Here is a 27,573-nt window from a genome sequence, read left to right as displayed (position 1 = left end):
CCAGTCCAAGCTACAACAGTCTGCATTCCCTTAACAATTGTTTGTATTGAGCCGTATTGTATTGTACCCATATGCAATATGTTAAATAAAGTTTACATCCATTCATTCTGCTAGCATTACCGATTGCATGAGCAGCTGGCTAACGTGAGCTATCAGGATTCAGACCCTGTTAGCTCAGAGTTCCTCTTTCAACTTAACAAGCATTAAACAAAATGGCCCAGTCATCTATTCACCTTTGTTTAATACACACAGCGTTGTCTCTAATGTTATCTAACTACTGATAGCTCGCGATATCATCAGTTTCGTGCTGGCTAAGTAGCGTGAGCTAACGTTAGCTTCTAGCCACAATGCTATATTGTTATAATGGCATACTCCATTGACGTTAGCATGCAGCTAACAATGCTACCGATCGTTTTTTAGACTAAACTATCCGCTCTTGGTGGTCACTTGTGTTGATGTTAGTTTTGTTTCATCAACAAATGACAGGCAGAACACACAGTGAATGTATCCGTTTTGTTTATTGCACTTTTATTAGGCTTTGCTGAAAAAAGAATTGCTGCATTGAGTGAGCAAGCAAGATGGTGGCGCGGCATAGGCGCCTGCCTTATTGACATTTTCTTTGCTGGAGCTTCCACCAGGAAGTGTATTGGCACATTCGTTCTGATTGGTTGAAATTGCCTTCATGTTTGCCACCTACTGCCACCTACTGCTTTGGCAGTGTACTACATCAGTGTGCTCGGCTGACAAAAACGAAAAAAAACGAAAGTGTGACTCAGGCGCACGACGTCGCGGCGATACGCATAAGAAAACAATACGAAGATGATACGAAAGGTGTAACCTCTGCCTTAGTGTGTTAAAGGTAAATTTCTATCCATGTTCTTTTCTGAGAGTACACTTGCTGTCTGTTTTTAGTACTTTTTATATGAATGCAAAGCGCATGTTTACTATGATAGTAGATATGATAGTAGTCATTCATATGCTGTAAGTGTAGTACAAAGCTGATTGAGGACAACTGAAAAACTGTTTATCAATCAAAATTGGAAAGCATAAGGAATTAGGGCTCGGGTTACAAAACAACAACTATCCTCTTAAGCTTCTTGATATAACATTGATGAAAGAGAATGTAGAGCCACACCCTAACTACTGGAATTAAAGCAGGAAAGACTGTCCTGGCTGTGATATAGTTAACCCATCAGTCTTTTAGCTACAACTAGGGTTCTTGTTGTGAAGGGCCAGATTAAACTGAATATATATATGTATCGTTTGATATACCTTGTATATTATTTATATATATACACGGAATATCCCTTTACCTGCGTACAGACCAGAGTAATATTCGCTCTCCTATTGGACAGCGCCCCAGGCGCCAACGCACAAGCCCCCAACGGCAAGTTCAAAGACAACTCCGGGCATGTCAGAACATGCCCAGAGTCTGCGTAGTAATACGAGACAAGGACTGAGGTTGGGACTAGATATTCACTTAAGTATAAATACGGCGCAGGTGTAAACAGCAGTAACTAGTTCAAACCCTTCACCACGAGTCAACGTGCAGTGAAGTGAGCAACCTTGCATCTAAATAGAGCATTGAGAACCGCGTGCGAATAGAATGTTAAAGTGTCAGAGTTTAATGCAGTAACGTTGAGTTCGACTTAATCTAATGTGAAGTAATAGTCGATCATTTATTGTATATCGTGCGGCCACAGTTCTTCCGTGTGTAGCATTACCCATCGGTTCGTCGTGTCTTTAGCTAGTGCACTTATCCAGGCTGTGTGGCCTAAATACGTGCCCACACCCGAGGAGTCCTAGGCGAGAACCGTTGGACATGTACACAGGAGAATCGGCACCGGCGATTGCAGAACCATTCCTGGTTGGATTATATTGCTTTGGGACCGTGACTACCGGAGAAGAGCACCGTTGATTTCCACTGTCGTTTGGGATTCAACCTCGTGAGGATTACCACTCGGGCCTGCCTCGTGGAAGGGGCTGGCTAGCTGTCGTCAATGCTGTCGAGCATCTTGGATTACAACTATTGCTTTTGTCTGCTGATCAAGGGAGTACACGCACCGACTCCTGTACCTGGAGCCTCTTTATTCCTCGTTGACTCAGACTGAGTACCCGAATATTCCTCTACCCATTGTCTCCAGTTGGTACCGGTGTTGCCCTATATAATTGATACTATACAACAGGTGGCGTCAGTTTAGACCCATCATAGTATTCCTACTATCCTTAGTGACTTATGCTCTTGACTGACTTTACGTATATTCTTCGCCATACAAGCGCGACCCTAATTCTCATTCTGTAACCTAACGTTGCCTAATAATAATAAATTACCCTCCAATAGAATTTCTGTGTCAATGCCGTGTTCTTGTGAGTGTTCACCATCAATATTTGATGTACTGTTTGGCCAGTAATTAAAGTACATAACTAGCAGTGGTTTAATATATCACAATCTTTAATAGTCAGGGTTTTGTAACCCCTCAGTTACAGTTCTGTTCTGGTTCCTTAAGCTCAAAGTCCAACAAATCCTCTTATTCAGGGGGGTACAAATTACCCAGAAATTATACTTAAGGGAAAGTATGGGTACCGTCTCAAAGTCGTACTCAAGTAAAAGTCAGAGTATCTGGCTAAAAACACACTTGAGTAAAAGTAAAAAAGTTTCAACTTTTAAATGTACTTAGTACTAAAAAGTCAAAGTAAAAACGTTTCATGGAGATAGGGCCATGGGTGCTCGTCTTGTCCGTCCATGCTGACCGTTTCGTCCTCTGCATCACTCTCATATCGTTTGTGGCCATCTTCTGTAGCTTGTCACTCTGACTGTCTATTCTTTTGACCCCCTGAGCAGGGGTTTAATCAAAGATCCCCGCTTTCAAGTCTTGCACAAGGACCAATCGGCATGGGTATGGGCGGGTTAATTTTCCATTGATGGGGATTTGATTAATAACGTTAACGTTAGTTCAGCCAGATAAACAAATATACGAATTGAAATCGTTGGACCTGTTTTTTTTTTTTCTCTGAAATGTAATTGAGTAAAAGTACAAGTATACAAACCTAATAATACTTGAGTAAAGTACAAATCTCCCAAAACAGTACTGTAGTATTGTAACAAAGTACAATTACTCAAGTACTTTACACCCCTGCTCTTATTAAATATTTTTCTACCATTTCTCTCTCTCTCCAGTGTTTCCATATCATGGCACAGTGGAATTGCTTTTTCATTTTCCATTATGTTTCCATGGAATTTTACCAAATTGATACCGAAGCAAAAAAAATTGTTTTCATGTGGCAACATATTTATTTGTGTAAAAAATCTCATGTTAACTCATTCAGCGCCAGCTATTAGACGTGGCCCGTCGTAGCAATGCCACACTTTAAAAGATAGGAGTGCGTCACCTTGTTTGTAGAGCTATAACTGTATTCTTTCTGTATTTCGTTTCTGATTATTTGATTGCCAGTAACGGCATTCATATTCAACACTAAAAACTAGGGATGCTCGATATTGGCTTTTTTACCTATACCGATATTGTCCAACTCTTAATTTCCGATACCGATATCAACCGATACCGATATATGCAGGATTTCCCCCCCAAAAAATGTGAATAATTTCAGGTAATTAACATTACATATCTCTTGTTGTGGAATTAACACAACATTATGCATACTTTTGACAATAAATAAAATCAGAATTTGTTCTTACTTGCTTGCCTGGGTAAATAAAGGTTATAGAAATGTAAAAAAAAAGAAGAAATTTAACCGATACCGATATTTTCCGATATCACATTTTAATGCCTATCGGCCGATAATATCGGACATCCCTACTAAAAACGCTTATCAGCCCGATCGGTATAAAAGCATTGCACGATCAAGCTAAAATTGACGTTGGATAGTCCTTACCTGTGATCCGGAGTATTCCAAAAATAATATTCCAATTGTTTGCTCGCCATTTGGTACATCCGATGTCCATTTGGTCCACGGCATAACCCACCACAACATATGGATCGGGGATATTTGACGCGCTTCAATGGAACCGGGAGAACTGCTCGACTGGCCCGACCCAGAAAACTGCGCCCGGAGACATTTGACTATTGCACAGGCCAAGATATAAGGTTTCAAAGGGTGCTCGATATCGCCGTCTAGATGGATGCGGCCGGTATTGGACTTTGGCGATCTCGGACTCATTCCCTATGGCAGTGCTTCTCAAACTTTTTCTGTCAGGCCCCCCTTTGGCGGACCAAAATATTTTGCCCCCCCCCCTCGCCCCAACAAAATAGTCATGAAATGGGCCATGTTTACATTTATTGAAATAACACCAATATCGTGACCTTTCAAATTGGCCCTATATTTTGTTTTCAGAGCTGTCATGGATGAAAAGCCAGCTTCACACAGATACTGTATGTGGTGCTGAATGGTATCAACACCTTAACTGCTGCATCATGAGATACTTGGTGGGCCATGAGATGAGATACTTGGTACTCAGCACCACACTCTGAAACTAGCTCTCTAGGTGGTATCTGATGAGATTTCAAAGAGTTCTTCCAAGAGTTTGGATGGAGATGTGTCAGGAAGCTTTGTCTCAATGTTGTCTGTAAAGTTTTTTTTTATCCAGAGTAACTTGGTGATCCTTTTGTGTTTTATTAAATAATGATTTTGAGAAATGGTATTTTCATGAAGAACAGTGCAGCTGCAACAGATAGCACTTTAGTGATAATTTTCTGGAATCCATTTTTTTTTTTTTTTTTTTATAAATCTCAAGGCCCCCCCTGTCATGCCTCTGCGCCCCCCCCTGGGGGGCGCGCCCCCCACTTTGAGAAACACTGCCCTATGGTAACACCAAGGTCCCTGGATGAATAATTAATAAAAATATCGAATAAAAGAATAAACGACCAAAACCCAAGATATCTCGTGTCTGGCAGCCAACGAGTTAACCCGACTTATCTCGGATTTGGCAATTAAAGAGTTAACGCGAATGCATATTAAAGCCGCAAATGTTTTTTACACATAACGCACATTAATTGTAAACATGTACAAACATTTTGTTATACCAGTTTATATATCAAGAAAAATAAATGTAATTTTGGTGACCGACTTCTTCAAACGTTTCTGGTGCGATTAATCAGTTAACTATGGACAATCATGTGATTAATCGCAATTTAAATATTTGAATTGATTGACAGCCCTAGTACAAAATAAATACAGTTCTTTCAATCTGATATGTTCAGGGTAGATGTATAGAATAGAATAGAAAATACTTTATTCATCCGAGGAAAATTTTGCACTACAAATCGCTCACAGTAAACCGTAGATGTTTGGATAGACAAAAACAAAAGCCTAAGAATAAAATACGGTCCGGTATATAAATTTCCTATGTCACATTCTTATATAAAATATACAGTAAAAATATACAGAAATATATAGTAAGTGTAAATTTGTAAAAGTCCAGGAAGGTAGGTAGTACCCTGTGCTCGGTGATGCAGTGAGGCACGTTGATGCATTATAAAGTCTGTGCCGTTCAGTGCTACATCTAGGGAGGAAAACCATGTACTGATATCTGTCCCTGCCACCCCCCAGGCAAACGCTGTGAGCTGTGTGACGACGGTTTCTTCGGCAACCCCCTGGGTCAGAACGGACCGGTCCGGGCCTGCAAGTCCTGCAAGTGCAGCAGCAACATCGACCCCAACGCCGTGGGAAACTGTGACCGGGAGTCGGGCGAGTGTCTCAAGTGCGTCTACAACACCGACGGCTTCTTCTGCGACAGCTGCAAGGACGGCTTCTACGGCAACGCCTTGGCGACCAACCCTGCCGACAAGTGCAAACGTAGGTCTTTTATAGATTGTACTGTGGTGGAAATAACCTCGCTTCCATATGGTTCCATACAGTTTATTAATTGAACAATGGGTATCGGATCGGTACTCTGTATCGGCCGATACCCAAAGCCCAGGTATCGATATCATCCCTAGAGAAGACCCAGCGAACCCCCCTGGCCGGGGTGGGGGGGGGTCTCATAACTGGCTCCGAGAAGGGTGGGTCCATGTGACCAGGAGGATGTGATCAGATAGGAGGGTGAGACATTTGGGGGTGGGGGTAGGTGCTCAAAGGGGATGGGCTGACCTGGAAGGGGGTAGGAGTTTGAGGCCATGGTTAGACTAGTGTATTTGTGGCGTTTTTTTTTTATACGTTTTTGAATACGTTTCATGTCCCTATTACACAGAAATGCGTTTTTTGGCATTTTTTTGTGGATACGGCTGAAACGCAAAATTGTGTTTGCGTTTTGGAGAAACGCTAAAAAACGCGCAGACAACAGCGTGTAGTCTGCATGAGCCGTTGTTGCGAAAACGCCCATGCGCAGTAGATACCATCTGCGTGCCCTTCCGGTGACAGAGAGCTGTCCCAAACCAAATAGCTGCAGCTACTATGTGTTGTCAAGTTATTGTTATAAGGACCCCAGTCCAAGCTACAACAGTCTGCATTCCCTTAACAATTGTTTGTATTGAGCCGTATTGTATTGTACCCATATGCAATATGTTAAAGAAAGTTTACATCCATTCATTCTGCTAGCATTACCGATTGGCACTGCCACTGGATAACATGAGCTAGTGTTAGCTATCAAACCCTGTTAGCTCAAAGCTCCTCTTTCAACTTAACAAGCATTAAAGGGGCTATGCATTATAAATGTCATTTTTCAGTCTCTAGCATTGTATTATAGTAATAGGAGTTCGTATCAATGTGTTTTAGGGTCTAAATACCATATTGGCGGATTGCTCCGATTCAGCCCAGCCCCTCTCGTGCTCTAGTAAATCGGGTCATTTTGATTTGAAGTCCTGAGTCACGTCATTCGGCGCACAGTGATGCGATTGGCTCTGTGGTTGGAGCTAATGCCCGCCCCCATTCTACCTAGACTAGACAGCGAGTGGAGCTGCGGGGCCGTGCGCTTTGGAGGGAGAGAAAGGAAGAGAGAGCCGAGAGGGAGAGAAAGGAGAGAAAGGAAGAGAGAGGGAGGGAGGGAGAGAGAGGGGGCACTTGGGGGGGGGGTACCTGCCGGCCGCGCGCCACACGGGAGATTGAAAGAAAGAAAAGAAAAAAGTTGCCCCGTCTCATCAGCGAGAGCCGAGTGGGAGAGAAAGGAGAGAAAGGAAGAGAGAAGGAGGGAGGGAGAGAGAGGGGGCACTTGGGGGGGGGGGGGGGGGGCGGGGGGCGGGGCGGTACCTGCCGGCCACACGGGAGATTGAAAGAAAGAAAAAAGCTGCCCCGTCTCACGTCTCATCAGCGAGAGCCGAGTGGGAGAGAAAGGAGAGAAAGGAAGAGAGAAGGAAGGAGGGAGGGAGAGAGAGGGGGCACTTGGGGGGGGGGGTACCTGCCGGCCGCGCGCCACACGGGAGATTGAAAGAAAGAAAAAAGCTGCCCCGTCTCATCAGCGAGTGGAGCTGCGGGGCCGTGCGCTTTGGAGGGAGAGAAAGTAAGAGAGAGCCGAGAGGGGGCATTGTCTCTCTCTCTCTTTCTCTCTCACTCACTCACTCACTCACTCACTCACTCACTCACTCACACATATATATATATATATATATATATATATATATATATATATGGTATAAATGATTATTTGTGTAAATAAGGTTATACGCCGACCATTAAGAAAATACATGTTAGTTTAGGAATAAGGGGCAGGTAACTATAAGATGTATTCTTCTTCCTGCTCCTTTTGTCCATGGAATGACTATTTATGATTTTTTAATGAAGAAACTATGATTGTATTATTCCATGTGGCAAATAAAAACTCTGAACTGAACTCTCTCTCTCTTCCCCCCCCTCCCTCCCTCCCTCTACCAGTGCAGACTGTGGTCTGACTGTCACTCAAAGTGCTTATGGGCGGAGCCAGGCCATAACAGCCTGATTTCTTGAGGCTGAAAAATGATGGTTTCGAGTACTTGATTAGAAATATAAAACAATGATTTTTTTTTAAAAGAAAATTACAAATGTCTTCAATAGACTAACAGGAATTGTGTAAAGTTGCCCAAATAGTGCTAGGAATAGCAGTGCATAGCCCCTTTAAACAAAATGGCCCAGTCATCTATTCACCTTTGTTTAATACACACAGCGTTGTCTCTAATGTTATCTAACCACTGATAGCTCCCGATATCATCAGTTTGGTGCTGGCTAAGTAGCGTGAGCTAACCTTAGCTTCTAGCCACAATGCTATACTGTTATAATGGCAAATTCCATTGACGTTAGCATGCAGCTAACAATGCTACCGATAGTTTTTTAGACTAAACTATCCGCTCTTGGTGGTCACTTGTGTTGATGTTAGTTTTGTTTCATCAAACAAATGACAGGCAGAACACACAGTGCATGTATCCGTTTTGTTTATTGCACTTTTATTAGGCTTTGCTGAAGCATTGAGTAAATAGGCAAGATGGTGGCGCGGCATAGGCGCCTGCCTTATTGACATTTTCTTTGCTGGAGCTTCCAGGAAGTGTATTGGCACATTCAAGTTCTGATTGGTTGAAATTGCCTTCATGTTTGCCACCTACTGCCACCTACTGCTTTGGCAGTGTACTACATCAGTGTGCTCGGGTGACAAAAACGAAGAAAAAAAAACGAAAGTGTGACTCGAGGTGCACGACGTCGCGGCGAAACGCATATGACAATGATACGAAAATGAAACGAAAGGTGTAACCGCACCCTGAGTCACAAAGGAAGGGGCCGGAAGGGGGATGGTTTAGGTATGGAGGTGAGAGACTGATTGATCTCAGGAAACAACGGGATTGATGGGTACCATAGTGGTGTGGGGGAGGGGTGACACAATGGGAGGGGGGGCGGATCATACAATTTCCACTACACTATAATATTGTGATATTCAGAAGATCTCTCTATCTCTATCTCTATCTCTCTCTATATATATATATGGCTGCCCCTCATAATCCATGCTTTTTTTTCAACATTTAATTGAGTTATTTCCTGAAACATAATAAGCACATCTCTGGCGAGCACTTGGTTTAGAGGTCCTTATTGGAGAACATACACCTGAAAGGGTTAATCAGGGATCTACAGTATATGCTGAACCCCCTCTTTATCTTCTTCAGTTGCAAGGTTGGGTCCATTCATATGTATCAGTTTATTGCTGCGGTTGTGCCAAACCTTCTATCCAATTTATTGGCAATATTCATGTTTAGCTTGAATTGAACATGGTTCTCTGTAATATCTTACTTCCTCTCCTCACCTCTCCTCTCCAGCATGCACCTGTTCTCCAGATGGCACAGTGGACAGCCAGACCAGCTGTAGCCAGGTGACGGGCCAGTGCCAGTGTCTCCCCCAGGTCAGCAGCCGTGACTGCAGCTCCTGTGAGCCGGGCTTCTTCAACCTGCAGAGCAAACAGGGCTGTGAACGGTCAGTATTGCAGGGTTCAGATAGAGAGAGAGAGAGGTTAACACATTATGACCACTTGATACTCGTTTCATACAGGCTGAAACTGTGAGAAGCACACATGTAATGTAAATGTACGACAGTCTCAGAAGCGCACGCCCACAATATACATTTTTGGAACATGAACAATAAATCTGACTCCTAGAACGCTGCGATTCTAATCATAGTTGGACAAATACTGTCCTGTCTGCAGTGGAATGGCTGGAGGTGAGCGAGAGTTGTTCACTGGAACAACATTAGAGCGACCGCACGTTCACAGCTGTCGACTCCACACCTGGCAGTCGAGTTAAATATAAATGTAGGACTTTGCTCCGAGGCACTCGCCTCCACACAGTCACTTTTTAAAACATGTATTGGTCGCACCTCATAAACTAAAATCTTGACGAGACAAATGCCTTGTGTGTATCGTGTCCTTGGTTGGGAATGGGATTGAAATTAAAGTAAATGAAGATAACACAGACATACGTTTTATCCATAACCCATGCATTTTCATTTAACTATCTGTGGGAACAAGCCATCTGTACACTTTGTGTAAAGAATATGGTTAGTCTATATGAATCAATACGCCCACTTGCTCGCTGTGTGAAAACTGCAAACAATGATCTGTTGCGTTTAGACATGGGGGAGAGTTTAGGAGCTGGGAGGGAACGCTCTGGTTGAGGGAGCTGGGAGGGGAAGCTCTGGTTGGGAGCTGGGAGGGAACGCTCTGGTTGAGGGAGCTGGGAGGGGAAGCTCTGGTTGGGAGCTGGGAGGGAACGCTCTGGTTGAGGGAGCTGGGAGGGGAAGCTCTGGTTGGGAGCTGGGAGGGGAAGCTCTGGGAGGGGAAGCTCTGGTTGAGGGAGCTGGGAGGGGAAGCTCTGGTTGAGGGAGCTGGGAGGGGAAGCTCTGGTTGGGAGCTGGGAGGGGAAGCTCTGGGAGGGGAAGCTCTGGTTGGGAGCTGGGAGGGGAAGCTCTGGTTGAGGGAGCTGGGAGGGGAAGCTCTGGTTGGGAGCTGGGAGGGGAAGCTCTGGTTGGAAGCTGGGAGGGAATGCTCTGGTTGGGAGCTGGGAGGGGAAGCTCTGGTTGGGGAGCTGGGAGGGAATGCTCTGGTTGAGGGAGCTGGGAGGGTAAGCTCTGGTTGAAACTAGGGAGCTGGGAGGGTAAGCTCTGGTTGGGAGCTGGGAGGGGAAGCTGGTTGGGAGCTGGGAGGGGAAGCTCTGGTTGAGCTGGGAGGGGAAGCTCTGGTTGAGAGCTGGGAGGGGAAGCTCTGGTTGAGCTGGGAGGGGAAGCTCTGGTTGAAACTAGGAAGGGGCTATTTTGAGGCACAATGAAACAAGTGCAGGCCTAGAGGATACTTCTTTGAATGGTAAATGCGTTTGTAAACAGAATTGTGGGACCCTGCCATTGTACAACAACAAACACACCATGCATTTTCCCCCTACCACTTCTTCCAGTTTGACATTTTCCCCACATAACTACCCAGTGCACCTTTTTTTAAATGGCTCTCAGGTGAAACCCTGCCCTGTCCTCAAACCTCAGTTACCTGCTTTCTTCTGCCCCCTCCCACTGGCAGCAAACTGCCCTGATTGGCTGAGGAGACTGTACACACCTGGTTTCCAGGAAGAGATTAGCAGCTAAATTAGAGGCTAAACACCCGCAGGAGCCCCTCTGATGCACCTGCTTTCCCAACCGGAAGGTTAGGTTTGCACCCTAACCCTCCTTAACAAGTGTCATAGATGCAAAGCGTTCATGGTGACATTAAACACAGGACAGCCAACGTGTTCCCACTGCTACTATCAGGGTTCGCACAAGGTACTTGAAGTGCTTACAGTGCTTGATTTAAAAAAAAAATAAAGTCAAGGCATGGAATTCCTTGAAAACAGCCAATTTTTTAACAAGGGGCTTAAAAAGTCATTGAAATCAAATGTCTCCGGGTTGTTTCTTTTTTGTGTGCAAGCTGAGAGGTTATAACGGTCTGAGTGAGAAGGATCAAATGCTCCCGATGCATGATGTGTGGTGGATTATGTTGGCGACACGATGGACATCAATACTTGGAATCGCGATCAGATATTTGGAATATTCTTTTTGGGGTACATCCTAGTCAAGGTAAGGGCTATATGATATCAATCTTGCGTTGATCCAACCATGTCTTCATATCGATCCGAACGTGTGTGTGTAACGTTACTCCACAACGTATGCCGTTGGTGACGATCAAAGCATAAAAAAATTACCCCCCCCTTTCATGCATTCATGATGAAACTTAATACCTATGATATAGATTTGATTTGAGAATGATAGCGGTATAATTTGAAGCATAGACGGTAACGGTATATATCACGGTATCAGTGTTTCCGTTAGAATAATTTTTTTTGCCTGATAGGCAGGCTATATAAAGAATGACATCCTCAAGGCATGTAGATTTATAATATTTTAACTTAAAACTAGGCTACTTTTGCGTATAAAGTCATTATATTCCAAATAAAATAAGTCCCGAGTCGAGACTCCGTGCTGCTCCCATTGCAAACAGCGGGGCTGGATTTTGCTAGAAGCATATGTAGCTGCAGAGCCGCAGAGCCAGTGGCTCTTTCAGGTCGTTCAGCCGTTTGGTGGGGGGGGGGCGCTGTTGAGCGGGCCTGTGACCAGACCTGAAAGAGCCACTGGCTCTGCGGCTCTGCAGCTGCATGCTATTTCGCAAATCCACTGCTGCAGCAGCCGTCCTCCCGTCGTTATCATAACACTACACACATATCATAATGTTTACAGCAAACTGTAGTTGATCACCAGGTATGTTTTATTAACGTAGAATAATTCATATAAGAAAAACGATAGGTAAGATCTCTTACCTTTCTCCACTGGTTAAAAATGCCAGGAACTGAAATTGAAACTTGCGGGTGATATGTGTTTATTATGAAATGACAATTGCGTGTTGACACGCCCACTGCGCGAAGCCTCCTAAATAACTTTTTCCAGTTTGCACATATCTATTATCTATGACTAATTCGATCTATTTTTAGGGGCAAATGCGATTGAAATAGTCGCGCTGTGGTTACATGACGTCATTGCTATTTTAGAGCTGCCCTACCGGTTACACGGTATAGTCAAAATCCATACCGTAGAGCAAATTCATATCGTTTATACCGTATACCGTTTATACCGTCCACCCCTAGGTTATAGTATAATACACGCATAAGGCTATTCCTCAGCATTTCGGGAATTACCCCAGACCAATCTAAAACCATACTCATATTCACCACAGTATAAAACGGGTATGTATGGATGAAAAAATAATTTCTTTTTCACATATTGAACGATAGATACTTGATGTCAAATGGGCCATAGTATTGTATCCATAGCTATAATATAGAATATAGTTATAGATTTACAAACAAGGTGACTCACTCCTATCTTTTAAAGCGTGGCAGTGCTACCACAGGGCCAAGGCTAATAGCTGGCAGCCAATGAGTTAAAATGAAAAATAGTGCTTAGAAAAGTACTTGAAAGTCCTTGAATGTCATATTGCAATGTCTGTGGGAACCCTGCAACACACCATGTGATCACAACATGCCATGTCATCATACCATGTGATCACAACACACCATGTGATCACAACACACCATGTGATCACAACATCCTGGGTTCGATTCCAACCCAATACCTGTGTTGCATGTCTTCCCCCTTCTCTCTACCTCTGATTTCCTGTCACTCTGTCCTATCCAGTAAAGCAGAAATAATTGAAAGATTGTGACTGAAGAAATGTCTTGAAACAAGTGACAGTATCTTTGAAATTAAGTCAAGTCACTATTTCTGTTTCAAATTATTTTGAGCAAATCCTTGAAACAAGCAAATCTTCGATGACTTGTGTAGATGTAGATTTCTTTGCAGCATCGGTTGAACTCCTAACACCACTATGTATTGTAGTAGGGATGAGTTAGAATTTTCTAATTGCCGTGCGAGTCTCCACATTCGATTTTCATGTCTGAGTCGGAAAAAAAATATATTATTATTATTATATATATTATTTTTTTAATGCATTTTTATATTTAGAGGCAGTCTCATTTTCATAGCCTAATTGATCTAAAAGATGCACATGCTACTGTTTCTGTTTGTTTATTAAAACCGGTTGATGGTTAATGCAATGCTGTTATTATAGGCTACGATGGTGAATTGTGTCATTTTGATTTATTGTCTGTCAGCTGAGCCGATCAACGTTCTGAAGGATTATCTGAAGTGCCTATTTATGTGCAATACCCTTTGAATTTAATGATCTTTTCTATTAAAAAGAATAACTGAATTTAACTCAAACTGAACATTTGAACTGAATTTAAAGGGGAGATGAAGCGTTGAACAATATGAGCCTAGATTGTTTTTTTTTTTTTTTTATCCACTTTTTCTCCCATTTTCTATATTTTCTCCCATCCCAATTTCGTATCATCCAATTCAACCCTCCCCTGTCACGGACGCTGTTTCTTGCCTCCCACAAGCCGGCTGCAATGTGGACTAAGTCATACATAGCACAAGTCTCCTCCGGTACTTGAGGTAACAGCAGTCGCATCTTTTCACCTGCGCAGCTCGATCTCTCAGTGGCGAGGAGTAACGCGTGGGAGGCTCACGCTGCCCCCGACACTTCCTGATTCTACTGCGCACCAACCGACCTGTAGGAGTCGCTGTCCACAACGCCCGATCCCCACCCATCAGTTTCCCACCCCCTAATACGGCCAATGTGTATTAGTACGGACGACCAGCTAAACTGAAAGCAAATGTGGAGCGCTGGGCTCGAACTGACGAGCCCAGCGTCTCCAGCATTTTGTGGCGAGCGCCTTGCCCACTACGCCACGTAGCCGCCCGCAAGCCTAGATTGTTTGTTGTGTACCTTGGGTAAGACAGGGTCCTATAATCAAATGTGAAATCCTGCTTATTTGTCTGAAAACTAAAATGTAATTTCCCCGTTTTGGCCATGGGCGGCGCCATTTTGATGGTGATGTCATGGTGATGGTTTGGGCTGGCTCCCGGTTTACACTGCTGGTTAGATAGCTACGTAAATATGGAGTGTCGTGAATAGGGATGCCCCGATCGGCCAGCGATCGGTATCGGCCGATATTCAGTATAAATATGAGATTGGTGAATTCCGATAATGCTTTATTTTCGCCGATCCATGACGCACGTGAAAAACATGATCCAATTCTCTTCTCTCTCGCACACAGCTGCTGCTGCGAGTAGCCTCCAGCTGAAAGGCTATTGGCTGCTGCACACCTTGCCCCTCCCCCTCCCAGACCCATGTCAACAAATGCTCCGGCAATAGTCGAGTGCATGAGACCTCCGTTAGCTAGGTTAGCTCACTGTTTAAACAAAATGACCCAGTAAACTATTCACTTTAGTCTAATACATGAGGCATTGTCTAACGTTATCTAGCTGGCTAGCTACTGATAGCTCCTGATATCAACAAATGCTCCGGCAATAGTCGAGTGCATGAGACCTCCAGCTAGGTAGCTAACGTTAGCTCACGTTTAGGGGTGCACCGATATATCGGTTGGGTATCGGCCGATAAGTGCCTTGTTGACTGCCATCGGCCTGTTGGCCGATAAGCTCAAATGTGCCGATGGCAGTAGCCGATAAATATCCATCAATTTGTGTCGCGTAAATCTGGTCCACACATTCAAACTTTGAAAAAAGTTTCAGTCAAGCGACCTGCACAACGCCGCCCCCACACACACACGCTACTGCATCAAAGTTACTTATGATTAACAAAGGCATTCGTTTTGTGGCATTAACGTTATATAGTTACACGTTCAATAACATCAGCGTATTTACCCGAACATAGCAAGCTTTACTCATTCATATTGCAGTTCCTTCCTTTGCTCAGAGAGCCCGTACTGAATTGTACCCATTCTGCAATCTGTTAATAAAGTTTTCAATCAGACAAATGTATAGAAAAGCTTTTATTATAACATTCGTTGCAGTAAAATCATTATGCCTCGTTTAGTACTCCTGTGGAGAGCTGGTAGTCCACTCGTGGCCGGCGGGGAGCTAACGTTATTAGCTTTGTTGTTGATCTCTCGTCAAAATCAATGGCGGACATCCCGGAAGTAAAAAACGAAAAGACGCTTGCCGATTGGTGGTAAGAACAGCAGAGGCGGGTGCATGCCGTGTGACATAGTTGGCAGAATCTACTGTCAATCAAAATTGTTCTGTTGCATTGCTTTGGTTGAGAGATAGTGTTTAGAGAGATGTTTCCTTTTTTTAAGTAAGTAAAGAGGCCTATGTCCATATCGGTGAGCACAATTTGTAACACAAAAAGAGAGACGTGTAGCCTATTTATTTATTTAATATTTTATTTATTCATTTTATTATTATTATTTTATTTGTTGCCATGCCTAAAATAATAGTCAAGCATAGGGCTAAAACATTTTCATAAACAATAATAAAAAAAATTGTTATGTTATAATAAAAGCTTTTCTATACATTTGTCTGATTGATTGAAAACTTTATTAACCCTTTATCTGCCAGGGATTATTCTGATTTTATACCCCTCTCTGCCACCACTGTAAGTCTATGGAGATGTTCCCCTTCTTTGCAGGGCTATAACTTTTTAAATTGTATTGCTAAATTGACATTACTATGGCCCATTCAACGTCAAGTATCTATCGTTTAGGATGTATCAACGTTCTACTTTTTCATTCACATATTCATACTAAAATACGGTCTAAAGTATAAATGTTTTTATCGTTTTCTGCAGCATTCTGCAGAACGTGATTTATAGCCCTAAATACATATATTACATCATCAAATGTAGTTTGATACCGATTGATGTCATATTAAAACTTTCAATTGTGCAAGGTCCTAAGCGTCATGCCTCATCATCTGCTGGTGACCGGAGGGGGGGGGGGGTTTATAAGTCCTTGGCCGACGTTAAATCATTTATGTAGTATGGGCGATACATAGATCACAGCAGTTTATATGGATCATAATATTCAAACACGCTAAAACTTACCACAGCTTCCTCTGACCGTTGGGTGATCAGTGTGGAGCAGAAAGTTCGCGATTATGGGATGTTGATATATGCGATCCATTTCCAGGTTGTATAATAATATATACGTCCAAATCATGTTGTTTATCGAGTTATTTGCAACCGATCGATGTCCAGTGTATCAAGATGGAGTCCCGCTAACGATAGCGAGTGCCCGGACTAAATATGGGCGAGCACCACTTCCGGCGCGTCACTTCCTGTTTGGGCGATCCGCCGATCGGCCACCAGATGGCGCTCTTGAACTGTTGGAGAGTTGAGAGGAGATCTCAAGACTCCGTGGTTAAAATATGATTGCCATCACAGATTTTTGAAATATTGATCTCAAAGACGCCTTACGGCATCATTGGCAGATTACGCATGGCGAGCAATGACGTGGTAACACGTCCTTGGCGAATAAAGGGTTAACAGATTGCAGAATGGGTACAATACACAGTACAGCTCAGTGGACTGGAGGATGAAGACCAGAAAAATACTTTAGGCTTTTTTACATAAGGGTCCTCCATTTTCAATTCATCAAAACATTTAGAGACATACAAATATAAAAAAAATAATATATATAATTTTTTTTTGCCACAAATATCGGTATCGGCCGATTGTGTTAGTTGAACAATCTGTATCGGTGGCAAATTTTCATATCGGTGCATCCCTACTCACGTTAGCTCACTGTTTAAACAAAATGACCCAGTAAACTATTCACTTTAGTTTAATACATGAGGCGTTGTCTAACGTTATCTAGCCGGCTAGCAGTAGCTACAGATAGCTCCTGATATCAATGTCTTATAACATAATTGACACCATTCGTTTTTGCAGCTGTTGGCTAATAACTGAACACAGAACATCTTTTATTTTTTTGATCCACTTTTTCTCCCATTTTCTATATTTTCTCCCATCCCAATTTCGTATCATCCAATTCAACCCTCCCCTGTCACAAACGCTGTTTCTTGCCTCCCACAAGCCGGCTGCAATGTGGACTAAGTCATACATAGCACAAGTCCCCTCCGGTACTTGAGGTAACAGCAGTCGCATCTTTTCACCTGCGCAGCTCGATCTCTCAGTGGCGAGGAGTAACGCGTGGGAGGCTCATGCTGCCCCCGACACTTCCTGATTCTACTGCGCAGGCGCACCAACCGACCTGTAGGAGTCGCTGTCCACAACGCCCGATCCCCACCCATCAGTTTCCCACCCCCTAATACGGCCAATGTGTATTAGTATGAACGACCAGCTAAACTGAAAGCAATGTGGAGCGCTGGGCTCGAACAGGCGAGCCCAGTGTCTCTGCATTCGTGGCGAGCGCCTTGCCCACTACGCCACGTAGCCGCCCCTGAACACAGAACATCTTATAAGTTTCAGTTCATAGGAAAATACTTTGACTATAATGGTCAGAAGTAAATTAACTTAGATACTGTTATGCTTAACACCCAGTACTATTCACTTTACTTAATTTCTAAGATTAGATTAGATCATTTAGACCGGACTTTGAGAATGCCTGTGTTAGACCTACAGTATAATTCTTTGGGGGGGGGGGGGGGGGGGGGGGATTTTCAAATATTCTGTCATTTTCTTAAGAACAGTAGACTATTCGAAAATTATTTTGGTCAGTCATGCACATCCCTACTATGTAGCTCATTTGCTGAAACCCAATTTGTATTTTTCTCACTTTCTGTCTCTACAGATGCAACTGCAACCCCATTGGCTCCACCAACGGCCAGTGTGACATCACCAGCGGTCAGTGCGAGTGCCAGCCTGGCATCACCGGCCAGCGCTGCGAACGCTGCGAGGTCAACTTCTTTGGATTCGGATCATCAGGCTGCAAACGTAAGGCGGCCGATATCAACGTTATCACCACAAAGGCTGCCGTCGCCAACTTGAACCCCCTATTCTTTACGATAGGCGTCCTGGGTACAATAGTCATAGAACTTTAGGTCTAACTAATTAAGGAGTTGATTTGATTGACAAATCTGTGAAATGAGTTTTTCCCACATGCAGTCATGCAGAAAGAAGCTTCAGACAGCCAGGGAACGGGGTCTCGAAACCAAACGGTTTTAATCCACACCATAACATGCAGACACCGGTTTTAACCGTCCACACCGGTATACAAGTCCTTCAGCATCTTCTATGCTTCAGACCGACATGATGTGTTGGAACTAACTCAAGTTCAAACCTCTGTTACTCTGTTCATTAGCACTAAAAGTGATTTTCCTTTTGTGCATTAGTAACTTCAGAATGTTATCTTTCAAAAGAGACCAGGCTCATGCATGTGCTATAAGTATAAAGTATAATAAAGAGACCAGGCTCATGCATGTGCTATAAGTATAAAGTATAATAAAGAGACCAGTCTCATGCATGTGCTATAAGTATAAAGTATAATAAAGAGACCAGTCTCATGCATATGCTATAAGTATAAAGTATAATAAAGAGACCAGTCTCATGCATGTGCTATAAGTATAAAGTATAATAAAGGGACCAGTCTCATGCATGTGCTATAAGTATAAAGCTAAGCTTTGCAAAAATGCCGTCCTCAAGTTCAAGTAAATAAAATGGCCACTTTTCTGGGTGCCTGTTAACACTTTGGCTGCCAGGAAACGTGTTTAGACGTCATTGCCGGCCATGCTCAAGTTGCCGGAGGACGCTGTACAGCGTCCTTATATCAATATTTCAAAAATCTGCGATCGGATTCATATGTCCCCTCCGCTGGCCTGAGATCCACCAGGAGGACCCACTGAGCTCTCTGGCGGTTCAGGAGCGCCATCTGGTGGCCGATCGGTGCAATCGCTTAAACAGGAAGTGGCATAGAGGTTGTGCTGGACGTCCGTATTACTTCCGGGCACTCGCTATAGGTCCCGGCATTCTAGCTCGTCACAATACACAGTGATCGATTGCCAATAACTCGATAAACAACATGATTTGGACGTATATACCATTATACAAGCTGGAGATGGACCGGGTAAATCTACATCCCATAATGATAAGATTTCTACTCTACGATGATCGCCCAACGGCGCGCGGAGACTGGGGTGAGTTTTAGCGTGTAACGTTACCGTCTTCGATACTAACTGCTATTGTCAACATTTGACCCACATTAGATGATTGGTATAACGCTGCCCACGGAATTATAAACGCCCCCTAGCCCATCCGGTCAACATCAGATGACGTGTAGTAACTTCTAGAAGTACGTCTAGTTGGAATTTTTTATATCGCGCTGATTGCCATAAAACTGTATTGCATCATCAATATAATGCATTTGGGGCTATAGATCACGTTCTGGAGAAAGCTGCAGAAAGAGATGAAAACATACTTATACATTAGACCATACTTTACTATGAATATGTGAATGAAAAAGTTAAAGTTGCTACACAATGAACAATACATATAGGACTTTGAATGGGCCCTAATAATGGCAATGTAGCAATAGAATTTAAAAAGTTATAGCCATGCAAAGAAGGGGTACTTCTCCATAGACAAATAGAGCCGGCAACCTATGGTATATCATGAATTTAACCCAAGGCAACCAAAGGTTAACGTTGTGGTTCGACGTTGTTCACTGAAGTGATAATTAATTACCCACGACATTGGACTGTATAGTTTGCTTTTGCTATAATAACTAACAACATTAAGGCTTTAACAATGGTTTTTGCCCCATCAATATCCACATACAGTGGTTGCTCTGTAGCGCTAAATACTGTCAATATCTACATGCAGAGGTTGCTCTGTGTAGCGCTAAATACTTTGCAGAGCTTTTGCGTTCCCGGATCTGCTAGTAACGGATCGTTATCCAGATTTAACGTTAAATAATCACCTTTGCATATTATGCCTTGCAGTGCGCAATTCTCACACACAGTTGCTAATTAATCCATCTCTATGGTAGACGAAACTATAATGCACCCAAACAGCAGACTTCAACAATGCTGGAGAATATCATGTGATATAGCTCACTATGATGGTTAAATTGAGCAAATAGTCTGCGGTTCACATGCGTGCCGAACCATGGGGGGTGACCCGTACGGATCACGGATCAAACTAGGATCCGTTACACCCCTAGCTTGCTTCAGTCTGGCTCTTGTCCAGCTCCTTTTCCCCTTCAACTTGATAAAAGCCGAAACGCTTGCTTTTAACGCTCAGCCATCTTCACAGCTGTTTTCTTTTATGTTGTGCACTCCATAGACTGTCTGGGCACTGTACTTCTGCACGTGTGAATTCCGCCTTTTTTCCGTTTCATTAGAAAAATCGCTTTTTGACATTTGTGAATCGATTCAGAATTGTCCGCATCACAATGCATCTAAGAATCAAATGTTACCCCCCCCCACCCATAATATTAGACCATATTTTCAAAGACCGTTATTATTCTTAACCCTCTAAAGCCTACAAAGGTTCACCTTACACTTACTGTACACTTACTGTAGATTTCTTTTTTTTGTATCCACTTTTTCTCCTCCTATTTTTCTTGTATTTTCCTCCCATCCCCAATTTAGTCGTTATGTCAATTCCCCCCTCCCCTTCCTGGTCGTTGCGCGCATTTGCCCCCTACTTGCCGGTCTAGGGAGCCCTGAAGTCTATCACATGCTTCCTCCGATTCGAATGGGAAAATAAAATTCGAATATATATAGAAAATTAAAAAAATCTATTTAAATATTATTATTATAATATTTGTTTGCTAAATCAACTCCGTCTCTCTTTGTTAACTACAACAAGCAATGCTGTTTGTTATTTAAGATGAGGTCGGACTCAGCACTGACAGATTTGTGTTCATTGTGCTGCTTTTATAAAGCCTCAAATGACGGCTTACAATATTTCATGAAAGCATGATTAAAGTATTTCTATTCTATTCTAACATAGTGTTATATTTTAGCCAATTCTGAGGTTATTCTTGAGTCAGTATCAAGTGTTGAGTCACCATCATACATTACCTTTGTGTGAGCATACAATATTTTACAAAAAAAAAGAAACGCCCAGTAAAAAAATTTTGTTTTGTGGAATAATTCCATAATTTACCTGGGAATTATTGTACAGTTCTATTTAGGTGTTTTGCACCTCTATGTGAAATGTGGTGAAAATACACCTTTTCCTCAGTGACAATTGTTCAGTGTTTTTTTGTGTGTGAATATTTACAAATCTTGGTATTGCCTTCATATTTGGACCAATATCTCCCTGCAATAAATTATATAGTTGTCAGATCAATTGAGAGTAGGCTACTTCAAACCATAGCTTCAAATGCATCAAATCCTTCACTATGATTGTTGTCCCAGCTATCTGAGTCCTTTTCTTTGATATTATCTAGATCATCCTCGACATCCACAACAAGTTCTAATGCTTGAACATTATACCTCTGTTATGTCTTTTTGCCATTTTATTATAAAACCAAGAACAAGCTCTGTTATGTCTGAATGGTGGCCCGATCTGTGAAAGCACAGAGGCGTAGTATGGAGAAACTATGGGAATTTTCCATTGGTCCTCCCATCCCACGTGAAAGTTTCTAGCATTTCCATTGGCTATAGGCTAAAATCTCAGTGAGAGATGCATAAAAACCATACCATGTTTCAAGATTTTAGTCAATTCTAATCTAAACTGAACTACTGCTCTCCACCAAACAGTTTGCGGGAGACATGGAGAGATACTTTAGGCAAAAATAAGAGATTCTATTTATACCAGCAGGGCAGAACTGGAAGTCATTTTCACGACTTTTCTTTTTGACTCCTCCCCAGCCTGTGATTGTGACCCTGAGGGTTCCCAGACAGCCCAATGTAGGGAAGATGGCCGCTGTGAATGTCGTCCTGGATTTGTGGGAGCCAGATGTGACATGTGCGAGGAGAACTACTTCTACAACCGCTCCACGCCTAGCTGCCAGCAGTGTCCGTCCTGCTACTCATTGGTCAGAGACAAGGTGAGGACTAATTTTATCCTATTAAAATGTATTTTGGATATGGAAAATGCATGTTTCATCAAAACCTTGCATCTCCAATTTGGCAAATCTTTGTTGGAAATGACTCATTTATAAAAAGTCTATGGAATTTGGACACAAAAAAAGCATGAGATTCTTGTCTCTATAAAGATAAGGTACTCCTTGCCCTCACTACCTCATAGGGACCATAATAGAAATGGGGTTTCTGTGTGTAGGATCATGCTAAAGATGTGTTTCTGTGTATAGTTTAGGATCATGCTAAAGATGTGTTTCTGTGTGTAGGATCATGCTAAAGATGTGTTTATGTGTGTAGGATCATGCTAAAGATGTGTTTCTGTGTGTAGGATCATGTTACAGATGTGTTTGTGTGTGTAGGATCATGCTAAAGATGTGTTTGTGTGTGTGTGAACAGGTGAACCAGCAGAGGCAGAAGCTCCACGACCTGCAGACGCTGATCGACAACCTGGGCTCCAGCCAGGAGAAGGTCAGTGACCAGGCCTTTGAGGACCGGCTGAAGGAGGCAGAGCGAGCCATCATGGACCTGTTGGAGGAGGCCCAGACTAGCAAAGGTACCACATAGGCCTTTTAGAGATTGTTTTTCCGCAATGTTTTTATTTTCATTTTCCAGTTCTTGTTTATATTCTTTTTACAAATGTCCCATTGTGCAGTTCAACAGACAAATCACACAAGACATACGACTTAAACAAAATAAAATAAAAGTACAACATACACAATACTCGAGCCATCACCAGGCAACCCTCTATCCTCCATTCAAGACACAAATGTTACCTACAGCACTAAAAGTAATTCCTGTCCCCTCGCACATGTTCCCCCAGGCAAATCTGCCGCCCCCCCCCCTCCCACAAATTGGTCCTCCCCCATCCACCACCCCCACTGTAGGGGGAGCTCTCTCCACACAGCACCTGAGCCAAGCTCTACTCTCTTCTCCTTAATTTTTTTTTTTTACGGTTGCTAGTCATTCACATGGTCATCAGTTAGATCTAGGTCCTTAATATGGGTCTTATACATTAGCTATTGGCCCCTAATTCACCCTTCATCTGTGTCTGCTGATACATATTCATATCGGTCAATCACAAGTACTGCACACGGTTTTGGATCCACAGTCATTCATATCCTGCAAAAGTGAATGGAATTTGAAAATATGTTTTCCAGTCCTGGAAATGTTATTGAAAATCATGGACATGTTAAATCATGGTAATACTTGTATCAAAATTGTAACCTTACCCCCACCCCTACCTTACCCCCCACCCCAATCCCCCTACTCAGATGTGGACAAGGGGCTGTTGGAAAGGCTGAACAACATCAACAGCACACTGACCACCCAGTGGAACCGTCTGCAGAGCATCAGGACCACGGTGGACAACACAGGGCTGCAGGCGGACACGGCCCGCAGCCGAGTCCGGGACGCAGAGGGCCTGATCGACCGCGCCCGTGAGGAGCTGGACAAAGCCAAAGATGCCATCAGTAAAGTGGTGCGTCTTGTCTGCTAGTTAAAAACCTACAGCTCCTATGTGCCGGGGTCTGGAAAGGGTCTAAGTAATGGAGAATTTTTATTATTACCAGGTTCTTTAAAAGATGGGGAATTGCAAGTCTGAGGAAATTATGTGGAGGGTTGTTCAGTTCAGATACACATGACAATGACAACACATGTTCAGTTGTAGACCCGCTGTCATTTCACATATTGTTATATTTTATTGTCTAAATGAATGATAAAAAAGGAAATATTGAGTCAATTTCTCACAGATTTGATTTCTGAAATATCCAAGATAGTTAATTGAAATGTAGTCTTAGTTTGATACTGTATCACACTTCCCATTACCCTGCAGTTCATATGATAACCATCAATTGGATTAGCTATCATGTGATTTTCCATACTGATAAAAAAAAAAAAGACTCATTGAGCAAGTGGGCAAACCAGGCGACCAAGTCGAGGGGAAACATTTAAATAGATAAATAAAAGAAATGCTAGGAAAAACAGACTTAACTATGGTTCTTCTACTGTTACACGATTTGTATTACTGATCAATCATCTCACACCTTCACCCTCCCTCAGACCCTGTCTCAACACTGGTCCCCATGCCTTATCAGAATGACATGTTGCAGCATGCAGAGACCTAGGTTACAGCAATGGGCCCTATAGGGAGGTGTAGTCTGACGTCACTGGTTGTTCCACCCGTATAGGGATTCATCATTGGGAAAACGGATTATCGGCTATTGTAACAATTCTGCCGCATGGAAATTGAAAAGCTTTCCATTTTTGCACAAAATGAGTTCCCTTCTATCACTAACATTATTGTTTAAGCATTTTTGGTTGAAATCAAATTTGGCGATTTTCTTTAATGATTATTTGCGAATATTTTCATGTTGAGCTATAGATTGTGGATGAATAAGCACAGAAAGGTACACCATGCAAATGTTAATGCCTTATTTGTTTTAAACGAGACAATTTAGAAATGGGCAATGGGGAAATACATTGTGTTGGACAGAGGGTGGAACACGAAAAACGGCAATGACGTAACCACTACACCTCCCTATAGCCCAGATCTCTATAGAATGGCGAGCTAACAAAGTATTTATACTAGAGCAGGGGTTCTCAAACTTTTTTATACCACAACCCCATTTTATTTAGGATTTCTTTTGGCGACCCCACACTTAATGTATCGTGTAATTTCAACGTGGAATTAAGGAATATCAAAATAAAAGCACACGTTGTTGAACTTGATCATGCATATTTATTAGAAATTATTACAATGTATTAAAGCACTGTTATCAATACACAACACCACATATCAACGAGGCATATTTAGCCAAAATATGTTGCCAGAACATAAAAAGAACCATACTAGAGAGTACTAGACAAATATCTGGATAATGACTTATGAGAAGGCTGTGTGTGCAAGCTGATGGTGTAGTGAGAGGGGGAGTGTGTGTGTGTGTGTGTGTGTGTGTGTGTCTGTGTGCGTGTGTGTGTTGTGTGTGTGTGTGTGTTAGCAAGACTGAGAGAAAGAAAGAGAGAAGTGTGTTGGTAAATTTCCCTGTCACATACCTAGGCCGATATTCATGACATACGTCGATATATAAAAAAGTATTTTTTTTATTTAATTTTTTTTGCCCAGCTCTAGTTTCTTTGTCTTCTTTTGTACTTAGGTCTTTACTTTGACTTCTTACAGGACATTAAAATGCCCAGCAGTACCGGAGATCCAAACAACATGACCCTTCTGGCTGAGGAGGCACGTAACCTGGCTGACAAGTAAGGGTTACTTCTACACTGGAAATCATGCACAATAAATCAATAATTTTTTTTACTTAAAGGTGCTATATATAACATTCAGCCACTAGATGTTGCACTAGAGCACCAGCATTGAGACCAAAGGTTCTTATTGACGTTTCTTGTTTTTCTTTTTTTAAGAAATCATCATCATCAACCTTTATTTATACTCAAAGACAATTGAGGTCACCCTTATTTTCCATGTCGTCGAGACTTTACAGACATTTCAATGCACATTTCTACAATATAACAATAATAAATATGAATAACTATCTATATACCGTACTTTTCGCACTATAAGCCGCACCTGACTATAAGCCGCAGCAGCTAAATTGAATGATGTTTTAAGCCGCACTGGACTATAAGCCGCAGGTGTTTTAATGTTTAATTACCATATGTAATTAGCATTGGGACACAATACTGTCGGACAAATAACAAGAATTAACTCATTTACAAGTTGTATTAAGTTTAGCAAATAAGGGAACAGATAAATAACATTTCAATGCAGTCAAAAAAGCAATATTTAGATTTTTATATTTTCGGGTTTGGTCACGTCGAGTCACATATAAGCTGCACCGTTATATAAGCCGCAGGGTAGAAAAATGGGGGAAAAAGGCGCGGCTTATAGTCCGAAAATTACGGTAGTATAAAATGAACATAGGCATAAAATCACCACACAGATTGACAAAATAAAAAAAATGCATGAATTGCAGACATAAGAATAGGTATAAAAGACAATAAAAGTAGTGCAATGTAAACGTGCAGACTTAATAATGGCAGAAGATAAGTACAAAAGTACAATGTCGTACAATGTACAAAATGCATATCCATACTTCATCTTACTTGCTGTGACCAGTTGTCATCACAATATGAACTGCTGTATTATCTGTCCCCCTCCCTGCAGACACCAGATGGATGCTGATCAGATAGAGAAGATCGCTAAGGATGCCAACGACACGTCTACCAAGGCTTTCAACCTGCTCATGAAAACTCTGGACGGAGAGAGCAAGACCAGCCAGGACATAGATGACCTCAACAAAAAGTATGTCTGGGCGATAATGATTTATTGTATTTGACCTAGGGTTTGGGAATATGTAATATTTAATCATGAACCTTTCGAATCCAACAGATCATCACCGTTGTATCTGTGATCTCATTATAATGGTTATTCCAGTAACTGCAATCAATTACAATTACCTCTTTTTTCCATTCTAATTATGGTTACGGTCTTCCTGTATATAACACATTCTGTTTGCCCCTCAGGTACAACGAGGCCAAGGATCTGGCTAAGAACCTGGAGAAGCAGGCCAACAAAGTGCACGCAGAGGCCGAAGAGGCGGGAAGCAGAGCCCTGAAGATCCTCGGCAACCTGACCAGCCTCCCAGCCTACGACACCAAGTCGCTGGAGGTGAGAGTCTCACAAACCCATTCTGCTAGTATCTACATCATGGGGATTTCTGTGTCTTTTTTTACCAGGGAAGAATCCCCCTAATTTCTCCTCCCAGGCATCGAGTAGATAGATGACTGAGCAGCACATAATATTCTTGATGTTTTTCCAGGACGAAGCTAGCAAGATCAAGAAAGAGGCGTCAGACCTGGACAAGCTGATTGACAAGACGGAGAAGGAGTACAATGACCTGAGGGATGACCTGAAGGGCAAGGAGCTGGAGGTCCGCAAGCTTCTGGAGAAAGGCAAGACGGAGCAACAGGTAGGAAGTCCTCTCTCACGCACCCGGGGGTAGGGGTTTCAACCTTTCCAGAACATTCTAGGGTTCATACAGACATTAACTGAAATTCAAGGATTTTCAATTACTTTTAGCAGTACTATTTTTCAGTTTTTAATGACTCCACATTAAATAAGTACATCGTTTATTAACCTCATAACGTGCACCGGCTCGGGGCTGCGATCATGTAATATACCGTTCAAACTTGAATTTGGCGCCTTTCTAACGCCACCTCACTCGACCAATT

At 42.5% G+C, this 27,573-nt stretch overlaps 1 protein-coding gene across 1 annotated transcript in view; it reads left to right on the top strand.

The window, feature by feature from the left end:
* Positions 1 to 27,573, top strand: part of lamc1 (laminin, gamma 1) — a 161,307-nt gene that overhangs the window by 107,092 nt on the left and 26,642 nt on the right. Inside the window, exons 14-23 of the mRNA XM_084320745.1 lie at positions 5,566 to 5,811; positions 9,225 to 9,378; positions 18,090 to 18,232; positions 22,117 to 22,295; positions 22,726 to 22,882; positions 23,601 to 23,806; positions 25,505 to 25,584; positions 26,507 to 26,644; positions 26,866 to 27,010; positions 27,162 to 27,311. Coding sequence (XP_084176871.1) covers positions 5,566 to 5,811; positions 9,225 to 9,378; positions 18,090 to 18,232; positions 22,117 to 22,295; positions 22,726 to 22,882; positions 23,601 to 23,806; positions 25,505 to 25,584; positions 26,507 to 26,644; positions 26,866 to 27,010; positions 27,162 to 27,311 — 1,598 coding nt within the window. The remainder of the gene's footprint in view (positions 1 to 5,565; positions 5,812 to 9,224; positions 9,379 to 18,089; positions 18,233 to 22,116; positions 22,296 to 22,725; positions 22,883 to 23,600; positions 23,807 to 25,504; positions 25,585 to 26,506; positions 26,645 to 26,865; positions 27,011 to 27,161; positions 27,312 to 27,573) is intronic.

Source organism: Notolepis coatsorum (genome assembly GCF_963971535.1).
Source record: "Notolepis coatsorum genome assembly, chromosome: 8".
Taxonomy (NCBI): Eukaryota; Metazoa; Chordata; class Actinopteri; order Aulopiformes; family Paralepididae; genus Notolepis; species Notolepis coatsorum.
The sequence above is the reverse complement of the archived record's forward strand: the minus strand, read 5'-3'. Positions and strand labels throughout refer to the sequence as shown.